Genomic DNA, 13,408 nt, shown 5'->3' with positions numbered 1-13,408 from the left:
TTTATGAGTTTATATCTGTCATACTTCAGCAGAATAGAACACATTACTTTGCACTTGAAGGGATGCTTTCAATGCAAGTCTTTGTTGTCATAGTGATAATACTGAGCTTTTGAGTATTCTTTCTTTTAACATGCATTATTATGACGGGCTCAACCAATTCAATTCTCATTAAGGTCACTTATTCAACAAATGCTGTCCAGTACATTGGAAAAGCTTTGTTGAATTAATCTGAAGGTTAAAGGTAAGACTCCACGGGCGAGATTCCCTGGGCTCCCCGCGGCGTGTTTCTCGTTGGCAGGAGGTGACCCGCCTTTGGCTGGCAACAGGATCTTCTGGTCCAGCCGCTGACAATGGGATTTCCCATTGAATCCACCCCCCCCATGCCTCTGGGAAACACGCGGCGGGGGTGCACCGTGCGTATGAACAGCCAGATGATCTTGCCCCATATTTTTCACTCTGGCGATGAAATGCATTTGAATCTGTTGGATGGCAGAGAAGGCTGGATCCCCCCCCCCCCCCCCCCCCCCCACCCCCCCCAGTACCCAACTCTGGCCTTTGAACTTGAATGGTATTCGCATCAAGTTATTTTTATTTATGAAATGCTAACCTTCCTTGCTTCATATTCACAGGATTTTCTGTTTTTGTTTCAAAGTTCCAGCATTGTTAATTTTCTTTCAAGCATAAATGCAGCAATCTGTATTCCCAGCCATGTTCAAAGGGAATGCAAGTCAGAAATTGGGCCACAACAGTGTTACACTAAAATTCCAAACTACACTGTCTTGAAACAGGATCACAGAATGAACCTATTCATCTCTCTATTGTCTCACGCCTTTTCAGCTGATGATGTTGAAATACCCTTATCTCCGATGCTCAGGTGGTGGTGTACTTTGTTGCGGACAATACCTACTGCCTCAAGTTCAAGCTTGAAAGAAATTCAAATGGCCTGGTGAAAGGCCCTGCACTCAAAGGATAGCCCCATCTCACTTAATCTCTCACTTGAGTTTGTTCAATTTGGTTCAAAATGGAGCAGGATGTTCATCTTTCTCAAAGCCTAAAGTACAGCTCTGTGAGGTAATTTCAATGACCTGAAAATCATGTGACATATGCGCACTGAGTATGTATTCCCATCACACACAGCTCTATGCCAGGAGCTAATTTGTAATATAGTATATGGCAGGATTTCCACCCCACCCACGCATGTATTTTCTGGCAGTTGAGTGGGGGTGTGAAGGAGCTGCTGGTCGCCACTGGCAGGTTCTTCCGGTAGCACTGTGTCAATGCCGTTTTGTGTGGCTCGCCCGTCCCATCACAGGGGGGTCAGCAAGACCACAAGATCCCGCCAGCAGGAAATGCCGGAAAATCCTGCTCAATGGATTTACTGGGTTTCTAGTTTGTCTTACACTTGGGTTGATGAATTCACTCCCATTTAATACATTGAAGTTGTCAGCTATGACAGAATTTTGCCACTGTGGAGCATAGGTTCAGTATTTCACCAGAGGAATGTAACTTTCTGTTTCAAACAGTCTGATACAACATCAGAGCTTAACTGGACAGACTTGGATAGTCCAAAGCCACTATATTTGTAATGAATTGTGTCACACATCTTTGCATAAACTGATCACCGAGCTTTAGCACAAAGCAGGATCAGTTCAAAAATAGAACTTGCTGCTGTAGAATGCAGAATACTGGCAAAAAGCTTGATGAAGAGGAGGAGCGAATCCTTCCTGTTGAAAATGCAACTTCCTCAGTTGAGGCCCGCTTACAATCCTTGGAAAAGCAGCTACATGGTATGTCAGAATTCCTGGACGATCTAGAAAATCAAGGTCGGAGGAAAATTGTCCAGGTTGTCAGTTTACCACAAGGATCTGAGGGTAAGCTCCCAGTTAAATCCTTTGAGAGCTGGGTATCACGTTTTCTTAATCTGGATACGAAGGCTGGGCATGTTAAATTGGAAAGAGCATATTGTATCCTGTCTTTAGCCCTCAGGACAATCAACATTCCTGGCCTGTAATTATGCATTTTCATAACTTCGGAAATCACCCAAGAGTATTGGAAGCAACTCGGCGTATTGGAGCCTTGCTCTATGATGGAGCAAAGCTCTCATTTGTCCAAGATTTCTTAGCGGCGATACAACAGAGGCAGAAGGCCTTTGATGAAGCTAGAAAACAGCTGAAGGCTATCGGAGTGCAATATGCCCTGCTATATCCTGCTACACTGAGGGTGATATCCGACAACTCTGTAAAGACGTTCGAGAATCCGGCTAAGGTCATGGCCTTTGTGAGCTCCGTGGGATACAATGATTTGAGGAACAATCTGCAATTCATTGTAAATTTTGGGCTCTATCTCTCGTCTTTATAATTACTTCCTGATTCGGTTTTGTTATTTATCATGCTGATAGGGATGATTTAGTAATTGAACATTACAACAAGTGTTTTATCCTTACGAATGTCAGGAACTTCCATTTATCTTGAATGGAAAACGCCCTTCAGCCTGTTCCTCCTGGTTAAGGAGTGCACTGAGCAGGTTGTATGATACTAAGGCTGTGTAATAGATATCCATTTTCTCTTCTTATCCATATCTTTATAATGGTAGTATATTCATTGTGGTCTCCTTTGCTTTAATCATGATGGCAATGAGTAGTGCCACTGCTGGCCAGTGGGCGAGTGGCTTAAGTCTTAATGGGAGGGGTTAAAATGCAGAAAGGGCATTCAGTACTCATCCTTATTGTGTTATATCTTACCTCCTCTTTTTTTGAAGGGAAAGATTCGTTGGTGTAATTTTTTTTTAAATTTAGAGGACCCAATTAATTTTTTTCCAATTAAGGGGATATTTAGCGTGGCCAATCCACCTAACCTGCACATCTTTTTGGGTTGTGGGGGCGAAACCCACGCAGACATGGGGAGAATGTGCAAACTCCACACGGACAGTGACCCAGAGCCGGGATCGAACCTGGGACCTCAGCGCCGTGAGGCAGCTGTGCTAACCACTGCATGACCGTGCTGCCCCTTCGTTGGTGTAATGAGGGAAAGTCTGTAGGTATAGTCCTACAGGTCCTTACATTTGGTAAGGAATAGCCCCTTAGAACTCACAACTTTGCGTATTTATTGTATTTTTTTAATTTGGGTGTTAAAGAATCATTAACTGGTGCCTGCAAAGGTACAGGCATGTCTCATATCCTTTGAAAATATGTCAATGGCATTTCTGGTATAATTGGAGATGGGGAAGTATGTTTTGGTGCATGCCCGATCAAGGTGCGGAAATCTCTGGCTTGTCGGCCTTTTTGGACCAATAACCTATTTTCTCTTTGGTTGAATAAGCATTGGCAATTGGTACTTTGGAACTTAGCTTCTGGAATGTACAGAGGTACATTATTCTACTCAAAGAAAAAAGTTGAAAAGGAAAAAGTTATTGCAAGGAACTCATTTAGACGATGAGAACCACCTAAAATTGAAGAGGGACTGGGTGGAGAAGGTATTTGTTGCCTCATTCTCAAGCCGAGAGGTTGCAATGTTAGTCAATAAAAATGTACCTTTCAGAATGGAGAACTGTGTAAAGGATAAGGGGAGTAGATATGTGATTTTCACGGGCTACTGCAAGGGGAAAATATCTCATGAATGAATGTCTATGGTCCCCAAAATTATTTCACCTGATTTTGTTCCTAAAGTCTTCATGGACTTTGCTGAATTAACATCGACTAGCTCATTTATAGGTTGGGATTTCAACTGTTATCGTAACCCTTGGTGGACACACTCCCAGTAACTAGGAATCTCCCCACCCAGCAGGCAAAGGCTTCAGCATCAGTTTGCGAGGAGGTAGGGCACTTAGATATGTGGAAACCACAGCTTCTTTCTCTCCTCGCCAACAATGGAATACTAAGATTGACTATTTTTTCATGCCAAAACCTACACTCAGTGAATTCCTGCTGCATAGGTAGTACTGTGATTTCTGATCACGGCTAGATCCTGGGGATTTGATACGTTATTGTTCAGAGATACTTTATCTTATGCTTTAAGGCTGAATTTTATATCTTGTACTCATCAATTCCCTCTCTGATGTAAGCCCCTCAATCCTGTGGGAAACTTGCAAGGTAGGGGTTTGGCCAACAAAAAGTGTAAAATGCTAGTATCAGTTGGAGGTGAAATTGGCTGAAACAGAGAAGGAGTCTGAGAGGGATCGTAGCCGTTCTTGCTGAAAGAAATGAATGCCAAACAAAAGCCATATGAGTTTGGAAACAAACCCAGTGGACACCTGGCTTTTCTTACTAAGAAGAGGACAGACTCTAGGGCTATTCCCTCTGTGCTGGTCTCCCAAGGGTTCATTAAGGCAGAGGATATCAACGAGGAATTCTAAAACTTTAATGCCAATTTATATGAAACCGACTAGTCTGGGGTTGCAGTGATACATTGAGGTTTTTTTCTCCTCCTTTAAACTCCCAACCATTTCTAAGGACCAAAGTTGATCCTGGATGCTTCCATCTCTAGTGGGAAGATGGCTCTTGCCCTGAGGGAGCTTCAATCTGTTAACGTCCCAGGGCCTGATGGTTTTGGATGTGAATTTCATAAGGAATTTTATAAGGAATTTAAAGATCTGCTGACAAATCCATTGATTGGTATGTATAACCATTCATTTGATGCAGATCTGCTGCCTCAGTCACTTCGTGAAGGCACGTAAGAATCCTGAAGAAAATGCTTTTGACTGGGTGGAATAGAATTATTTATTTTATATGCTGCAGTGGTTCGGGCTGGGAGGGTAGTTTGTTAAGTGGAAACAAGTGCCTTATACAAGTCCACTGGGGGCAGTTCTTACAGAGGTTACAGATCTGACAATATTAGTTTCCAGCCAGGGACGAGGCAGGTTTACCCATTATCCCTGCTGTTGTTAGTAATACCTATTGAGCCCATTGTGGAGGCAATTAGACATGATCCTCTGGTAATTGGGTTATTTAGTGGAGGAAAACAACATAAATTACTCTTATGCGGATAGTGTGTTGCTGTTTGTATTTAAGCCGGACGTTTCTGTCCCTTCTATTGTTGATGTGGTGAGTAGATTTAGCCTTTTCCCGGGTTATAGAATAATTTGGACGGTGGAAACATCCCCCCCTGATTTACACCTATCAAGTGGGACCGACATTGTTGGTCCTCCTTACCGACATCGTGGCTAGGTAGGACAGCATTGATTAAGGTGAATACGCTGCCTTGATGATTATATACTTTGCAGATGCTGCCATTCTTGCTTTCTGCCTGAGTCCTAAAGGAAATTAATTGGCTGCATCTCTGTATCTTTCGCAAAGCTGATTGGTGTGAAACTCCTGGAGAAAAGTGGACCTTTGTGTTTGTGACTTTAAACCAATGAAACCCTGTGGATAGGGAACAAACATTTCAACATTAATTAATTCTTTAATGTGGAACAAAAAGAAATTTCGCCTAAAATTAGCCAAATTGCAGCTTCCCCCTTCAAAGTGCAATAAGGAGTCCCAACACCTGGCGGTCCCGTGATTGATGATGACCATGCCCACCCCCTTGATTATACTACTGATACGTCAGGGTTTCCATGTGGGCAGGGTAGATGGATATCGACATGATCAGACCTCAGAGCATTTCCATGATAATAGCAGCAGTCAACAGTTTAAACAGTGTCACGACACCCTGGGCTAATATGCAGTCAATTCCACCCCGTTTGACCTGGAGTCTTAGCACATGTGAAATTAAATTTTATTTAAAATACCTGAGACCCTTGGTTGAGCCCAATACATGACAGTCACCATGGGCGGGATTCTCCGACCCCCCCCCCCCCCCCCCCCCCCCCCCGGGGCCAGGTCGGAGAATTACCGGAGGGCGGCGTGAATCCCGCCCCTGCCGTGTGCCGAATTCTTTGGCATGGACCCGCGATAGGCCGAAGTCCCTCTGCTTCTTTGCCAGTCCTGCCGGCGGAGATCAGACTAGGTCCCTTACCGGCGGGATCTGGCGGCGTGGGCGGGCTCCTGGGTCCTTGGGGGGGGGGGGGGGGGGTCGCGAGGCGATCTGGCCCCGGCGGGTGCCTTCACGGTGGCCTGGCCCGCGATTGGGGCCCACCGATCCGTGGGCAGGCCTGTGCCGTGGGGGCACTCTTTTCCTGCGCGTTGGCCGTGTCAGCCTCCACCATGGCCAACGCATAGGTGAAACACCCCCCCCCCCGCGCGTGCGCGGGGATGATGTCAGCAGCTGCTGACGCTCCCGCGCATGCACGGACTCGCGCCAGCCGGCGGAGTCCCTTAGGCCCCGGCTGGCGTGGCGCCAAAGGCCTTCCACGCCAGCCGACGGGGCGCAAACCATTCCGGCGCCAGCTTAGCTCCTGAAGGTGCGGAGGATTCCGCACCTTTGGGGCGGGCCGACGCTGGAATGTTTCACGCCCCTCAGTCCAGCCGTGACCCCCCGCCCCACCGGGTACGGGAGAATCCCTCCCCAGGTTTGTAACTTTACAACACAATTTATATTATGAACAGGATTATAAGCAAACGGACAGAAAATATAACTCACCATCTATTACTCCTTTCTAAACCCCTCCTTCCTAACTCGCCCCACTTTCTTCACACACACACACACACACACACACACAGAGGCAAACCACACAGAGGGGAAAGGGATGTGGAAAGAGAAAGAAAATATAAATTAAAAATAAAAGGATAAGGAGGGGTGGAGCATTACGGGGTGGGGGACAGGGGGTGGGGGTGATTCGGGCTTCCAGGCCATTGATTGCCTTCAAATGAATGCATATGAACCGTTTGCATGTTCCCGTCAGCGGGAAGCCCGCTATGGCCAGCTGAGCGGGACCGGATGGGTTTGCCGTCCAGGTCGATGCAAGATTTTCCGCCCAATCGGGATTCCCAATCTTCGTGGTCAGGAGAATCCTGCCCAATGTGTTTGGCCCTGTGTCAAAATTTACTCCTACTTAAAAGTGCTTGAGAAAATGTCCGGTACAGCATTCAAATTTAATAATGGGGGCAGCACGGTAGCATTGTGGATAGCACAATTGCTTCACAGCTCCAGGGTCCCAGGTTCGATTCCGGCTTGGGTCACTGTCTGTGCGGTGTCTGCACATCCTCCCCGTATGTGCGTGGGTTTCCTCCGGGTGCACCGGTTTCCTCCCACAGTCCAAAGATGTGCAGGTTAGGTGGATTGGCCATGCTAAATTGCCCTTAGTGTCCAAAATTGCCCTTAGTATTGGGTGGGGTTACTGGGTTATGGGGATAGGGTGGAGGTGTGGACCTTGGGTAGGGTGCTCTTTCCAAGAGCCGGTGCAGACTCGATGGGCCAAATGGCCTCCTTCTGCACTGTAAATTCTATCTATCTATCCTTTGTTCTTAATTCTGGGGCTCCCAGATAGAAAGATAATTGACGCTAATGAAAAAAAGGTTGCATAATATCCGAAAATTTTCAGCACTCTGCGCCTGGATTAGCGAAACAGTGCAGAATTGGTATGGAATGTATTCTCCAATCCAAATCAGATGCATTTCTAAAAGTATGGGACCCCCAGCTCAAATAGATACATCCTGCAATGTCTGACTTGCTTCTGCAAGATTCGCCATAAGCTGTGTAACACTGCCCTTAACATGCTGTGTGTGAGGGCGTGCACCATTTTGCCATGTTTTTTTTTGTCATGTTTATTTCCCCCATTCTCTCGCTTGTCCTTTTTCTGTATAATTAGAAGCAACGGGCATAATAATTAGGCTGAACCATCTATATTCCTATCCTGTCTTTTCCTGTATTTATATATGGTGAAATATTCATGCTACACTGTACCAGTTTTGAGGGTTTGTTGTGTTAATTGTAAAAATGCAAAAACTCTAATTAAAATACATTTAAACAAAAATAGAATTTCCTTCGCGTTCCAGAACTACATCCATCCCAAATACATCCAGACTGTTGGCAGGATATATGGGACAGGAAGCAATCATGCTTCAACCTCACTATCTCTGCAGTCAAACTTTACAATCGCGCATATATTATGCGGATACCTGGCAGCTGAGAGATCTTTCCCAACTTGATACTCCGCCAAAGCTCTACAACCATGTTCTCAGGGGTTGGAATTTTTCAGCTTAATTGAATCCAAGTTAAGGCACTGGTTAACCCAGCATAAACACATTATCACAGTCTTTGATAAACAGACAGAGTTCATGGCATCAATACCTGCTCCGCAACAGATTGAAGCACCAATCCATCAGAGAGAATTATCTTTGGAGTTTGCAATTCTGTGTCACCTATCACCCGATAGACAAATTTATCTGTTCTAAGCGTTTGTATTCCACAGAGTGAACTGAGAACGAAACACTCCTGAGTACGCTTCTGGGGCTGGATCGGAGAATCGCAGGGGGGCGGCGTGAATCCCGCCTCGCCGTCTCTTGAAGTCTCCGGCACCAGAGATTCGGCAGGAGCAGGAATCACACCCCCTCCCCTGCCCCCCGGCGATTCTCCAGCCCGCGATAGGCCGAAGTCCCGCTGCTGTAATGCCGGTCCCGCCGGCGTGAATCACAACACCTCCTCCCTTACTTGTGGGACTGGCGGCGCAGGCGGGCTCTGGGGCCCTGGGGGGGGGGTGATCTGGCCCCGGGGGGTGCCCCCACGGTGGCCTGGCCCGCGATCGGGGCCCACCGATCGGCCGGCGGGCCTGTGCCGTGGGGGCACTCTTTTCCTTCCGCGTTGGCCATAGCCTTCACGATGGCCGACGCGGAAGTGACCCCCTCCCCTGCACATGCGCGGGGATGACGTCAGCAGCCGCTGATGCTCCAGCGCATGCACGGACTTCCGCCGGCCGGCGAAGTCCCTTCGGCCCCGGCTGGCGTGGCGCCAAAGGCCATTCCTGCCGGCCGGCTGGGCGCCAACCACTCCGACGCAGGCCTAGCCTCTCAAGGTTAGGGCTTGGACCCTAAAAGTGCGGAGAAACTGGGGCGGCCCGATGCTGGAGTGGTTCACTCCACTCCATCCCGCCGGAACCCCCCCCGCCCCGCCGGGTCGGAGAGAATCCAGACCCTGATCTTTCATTCCTTGTATTAGAATTGGTTCAAATCCCTTTGACTTTCTGATGAAATGACATTGTCGTGTTCCTTGTAGCTGACTGCTGAAATACAGTGAAACACCAAATGAGTTCCAATTTACCAGTATTCCTTTACCCTTATTCTAAATGTGATCTTTCTATCGTAAAGGCTAAGGGCTGAGGGCAAAAGGGAGAGAGAGATGGAGAGAGATGGAGAGAGATGGCAGTTTCGCTATAGCCAATTTTGAGGGGAATTTTAAGAAATGGGAGACAGTGGGAAATCATAGAATTTTTAGAAATAAATCAGCCAGCTTTCAGACATTGGAGAACTGAGAAATATAAAACTCCTCAATATTCCTCACAATTTTACAAACCATTAAATCTGTTCCCCTCAGAAAGCAATCATCCGATAAATAACACTTCAGAAATATTGCCTTTTTAAAATATTCCATTTATCCATGTCTTATGGCAGCACGGTAGCATGGTGGTTAGCATAAATGCTTCACAGCTCCAGGGTCCCAGGTTCGATTCCCGGCTGGGTCACTGTCTGTGCGGAGTCTGCACGTCCTCCCCGTGTGTGCGTGGGTTTCCTCCGGGTGCTCCGGTTTCCTCCCACAGTCCAAAGATGTGCGGGTTAGGTGGATTGGCCATGCTAAATTGCCCGTAGTGTCCTAAAATGTAAGCTTAAGGGAGGGGGTTGTTGGGTTACGGGTATAGGGTGGATACGTGGGTTTGAGTAGGGTGATCATTGCTCGGCACAACATCGAGGGCCGAAGGACCTGTTCTGTGCTGTACTGTTCTATGTTCTATGCTCTATGTTATCTCTGTGTATCTCTGTCTCTGGACATTACAGCATGTTTGTCTTCTTTATTATTGTCATCCAAATCGGTACAGTATCTCATGGCGTACCCATTTCAACCTCAAAAGCATCTGTGACTATCAGCACCTTAAATATTGTGTATTTTTATGACTAGAATAACAAAAGTGAAAGTTATTGTCAGTAGGCACTGCAAACAGACCATGTCCAAAATAACATTGTCCTTTGTTTGTTGAAGGTAATTAATCCTTAGTCATGATAAAAATGACAAATGGGTCTCTTATTCTGCAAAAGCTGAAAAAAAGAAATATGGCTGGTGATGGGGTTCTCAGGTCCGGCCGGCGGCACACGCCCTGCCAATGGGCTTCCAGGGGGTGTGGGGTGGCTTTAATGGTAATTCCCATTGACAGCAGTGGGAGCAGAGAATCCCGCCATCTGCAAACGCCATGCCTCCCGCCGTCGAGAAACACGAGGCTGGGAGGCCGGAGAATCCCACCCTATATTAATTTGAGACTAATGTTATTTATTATCAATAAAGCCTCGTATCACAGGAATAAAAACCCTGGTACAAACAAATAAAGCCAGCATCACATAACCTTAGAAGAGGAAATTTAGATCTGTCACCTCAGAACTGAACCCACTGACGACGCCTAGAAATGACCATGTCTAAGTCAGAAAAGGACATCTGATTATAATTGAGCAAATAAGCATCCACATGCCCTTCCCCAGTGTTAACCTGCCATTGTGGTAGTGCCCAATGGTTATTTGCACCAATGTACCCCTTGACCCTAATGTAAGAGGTCAATAAGAATATTTTGGGTTTAGGAAATTAATCTCAACCCACCCTCTATCCCATTCTCTAGATAAATTATATCCATCAAGTTGCTGATGCACCTCATCTCACTGGATACTCTAACCTACAATAAATGGACCATAACTACCCTGTGAGGTATTTGGAGGGTACCCCAATAATATGCTGGGGAATACCTCTTGGAAGTTTCCACATGCGTGCTAATTCCCCTGGACTATTGCGCTGGGCTGGAAACCATTTGCCAAAGTGAGTTAAATCACTGACTTCAGATGTTTCACACCGTTTTACCCTCAGAGATACTCGGAAAGAATTAGAAGGAAAAAAGAACTTCCAACTTCAAACAGCTATTTTAAAAACCCACTCCGAGCCCTAGAAGGGACACTGCCCACAACCCCTCCCCCCCATATACACACACACACACACACTCCCCCCTCCACACACACACACCCCCGACCAAGCACCACCCCCTAATTCTGACTCCCCACATCTGATTTGAGCTGACACCACCGCCCCCCTCCGCCAATGTCTAAACCCTTACCCCCACAGTCCAATCACTTGCCTTTGAAACTCACCTTCCCCCTTTCAATAGTCCTTTAAACTCATCTGCTTTATGGCAGCTAGTGCCATAAAAAGTGGGGGGAGGGGTCCTTCGTTGTGCTCCATTGACACCACGCTGAGGGATCCCTGGAGCTTCTCCCTGTTCCTGTCTCACCCAGCCTGAGTGATGAGACCATCAATTCACGCGACACGTGGTTAGAAGCGAACAGTGGTTTTAACCGTCTTACAACAGTGCCTCTTGATGAACTGGCAGGCAGGCTCACAACAGCAACCTTTATACTTCTGGTTAGGGGGAGGAGCCATGGGCTGAGCCATGGGCGGAGCCAAGGGTGGAGCCCAGTACAAGCTCCTCATCTCCCCCTATGGGTAGAGCCGCGCAACTACACATGATCTGATACAAGGTACAGGTTCAACGCATGTTGTACGATACAGTGTGGATTATTAGTGTTTATAATTCACCACACTGAGTGAGGAAGGCCAGCCGAGACAGCAGTTTTGAAATTCCAGCGAAGGTAAGTCCCTACGGAGTGGCAATCTGCCAGCGATTGCCAGTGGGAGAAAGTTACTGACCTATATTGCATTCCAAAAGCGGGTGAAGTAATGACTCTTGGGGCATCCAAGTGCACTCCCATTGGCTCTACCCCTGATAATAGTTCCCGTTCATGCAGCAGAAGGTTTGTAAATCCTACCTCCCGCCTCCTTATGATGGGAGCTCAGCAGAATCCCAAAGGAATTTGCTGCACATACTTTACAGGTTGAGAGTTGCAGGGTTGTGGCTTCCAGCGAATTGGATCTTGTATAAGATTAAAGTAGAATTGGATGAGTATTTAAGTGAGCTATTGAAGGATATTAGGATTTACAAGTGGTCTGGTGGATTCCAGGGTCCATCCTGGCCTTTCCTACGTTCGTGTACTGATATCCGCAGTTTAATTTCAGGATAATAGAATAATATTTGACTTGTGCTAGTTTCTCACAAATTAAAAAATTATAAAATGCTACCATGTCAAATATAATTCTGAAAAATTGTTCGATGTGTATCTAAGGTCTCTGATGACACTCAACTTTGGTTCCTGTTGAATGTTAATTTGTGAATAAGAGCAAAATTACTGTGGATGCTGGAATCTGAAATGAAAGAGAAAATGCTGGAAAATCTCAACAGGTGTGGCAGCATCTGATAGGGAGAGAAAAGAGATAATGTTTCAAGTCTGATGAATCTTTGTCAAAGCTCTGACAAAGAGTCATCGGACTCGAAACGTTAGCTCTTTTCTCTCCCTACATATGCTGCCAGACCTGGTGAGATTTTCCAGCATTTTCTCTTTCGAATGTTAATTTGTATTCATTCCAGTTGTACATTTTCCAGCTTTGTTACATTCAGAATTTAATTGGTGCTTCACACATAAGTCCACATTCACTTTCCTATTGGGACTGTTCGTTGCGGACTCCACAGAGATGTTGTCAATAGTCTATTGTTGATAAGCTACAGAAACCAAAAATTTTCCTGTGAAACTATTTTGTGCCAGGGCCTTTTACGAAAGATTTGGCACCCTCTGTATTTAATGCAAACTACAGTTTATTTATCAAAAGCAGCCTTCCAAACAACCGCCGTTCCTTGCTTTTCAGGGTTTGCCAGAAGGACAGTCAGCAGCTTGGGACACTGCCAAGAAGGAGGAAAACCGTTCAAAGAACCGATATGGAAATATCATCGCTTGTGAGTGGAAGCTGCTTTGAATGGATACATTTTATAAATATCCAGTCTATAACACTGCTTACCTGTGGAGTTCTTCCTGATAACAACTGATAAGCAATGACATTAAAATGTGCTCCATTTACAAAGTATTTCTAATTGTTAGTCTGCCTGGTTTAAGCTACCAGTCTCCAGAAGAGAAACCAAAAGAGTTCATATTGGTCCATATTGGTCCATACTGAGAGGAGATGGTAATAATAATGCTTATAAATCAATGCTGTAAACACAGTGGGGTAGATCTCCCTTGGTGGGCAGCCAGCAGGCAGAGCACAACTGTTGAGCATACAATTGTATCAGCATTTGGCAGAAAATGAACACCTTGGTGCAGCTTGCTGGCTCTTTCTGCTACTATTTTTACGATTTCAGTTGGTGTTACTACTTGACGGGACGGTCCCAGAATGGAACCTTGGCTCAAAAGACCGTAACTTTTACTTTTTTTTAGAAAAACATGGATGAACAGTCACCGGAC

General features: G+C 46.1%; 1 protein-coding gene across 2 annotated transcripts in view; it reads left to right on the top strand.

Moving 5' to 3' along the window:
• The window catches only part of ptprt (protein tyrosine phosphatase receptor type T), a 1,581,811-nt gene that overhangs the window by 1,427,438 nt on the left and 140,965 nt on the right, over positions 1-13,408 (top strand). For both annotated transcript variants that reach the window (XM_038803435.1, XM_038803434.1), the window contains one exon: positions 12,816-12,903. In XM_038803435.1, the coding sequence (XP_038659363.1) occupies positions 12,816-12,903 (88 nt within the window). The remainder of the gene's footprint in view (positions 1-12,815; positions 12,904-13,408) is intronic.

This window comes from Scyliorhinus canicula, chromosome 7 (genome assembly GCF_902713615.1).
Source record: "Scyliorhinus canicula chromosome 7, sScyCan1.1, whole genome shotgun sequence".
Taxonomy (NCBI): Eukaryota; Metazoa; Chordata; class Chondrichthyes; order Carcharhiniformes; family Scyliorhinidae; genus Scyliorhinus; species Scyliorhinus canicula.
The sequence above is the reverse complement of the archived record's forward strand: the minus strand, read 5'-3'. Positions and strand labels throughout refer to the sequence as shown.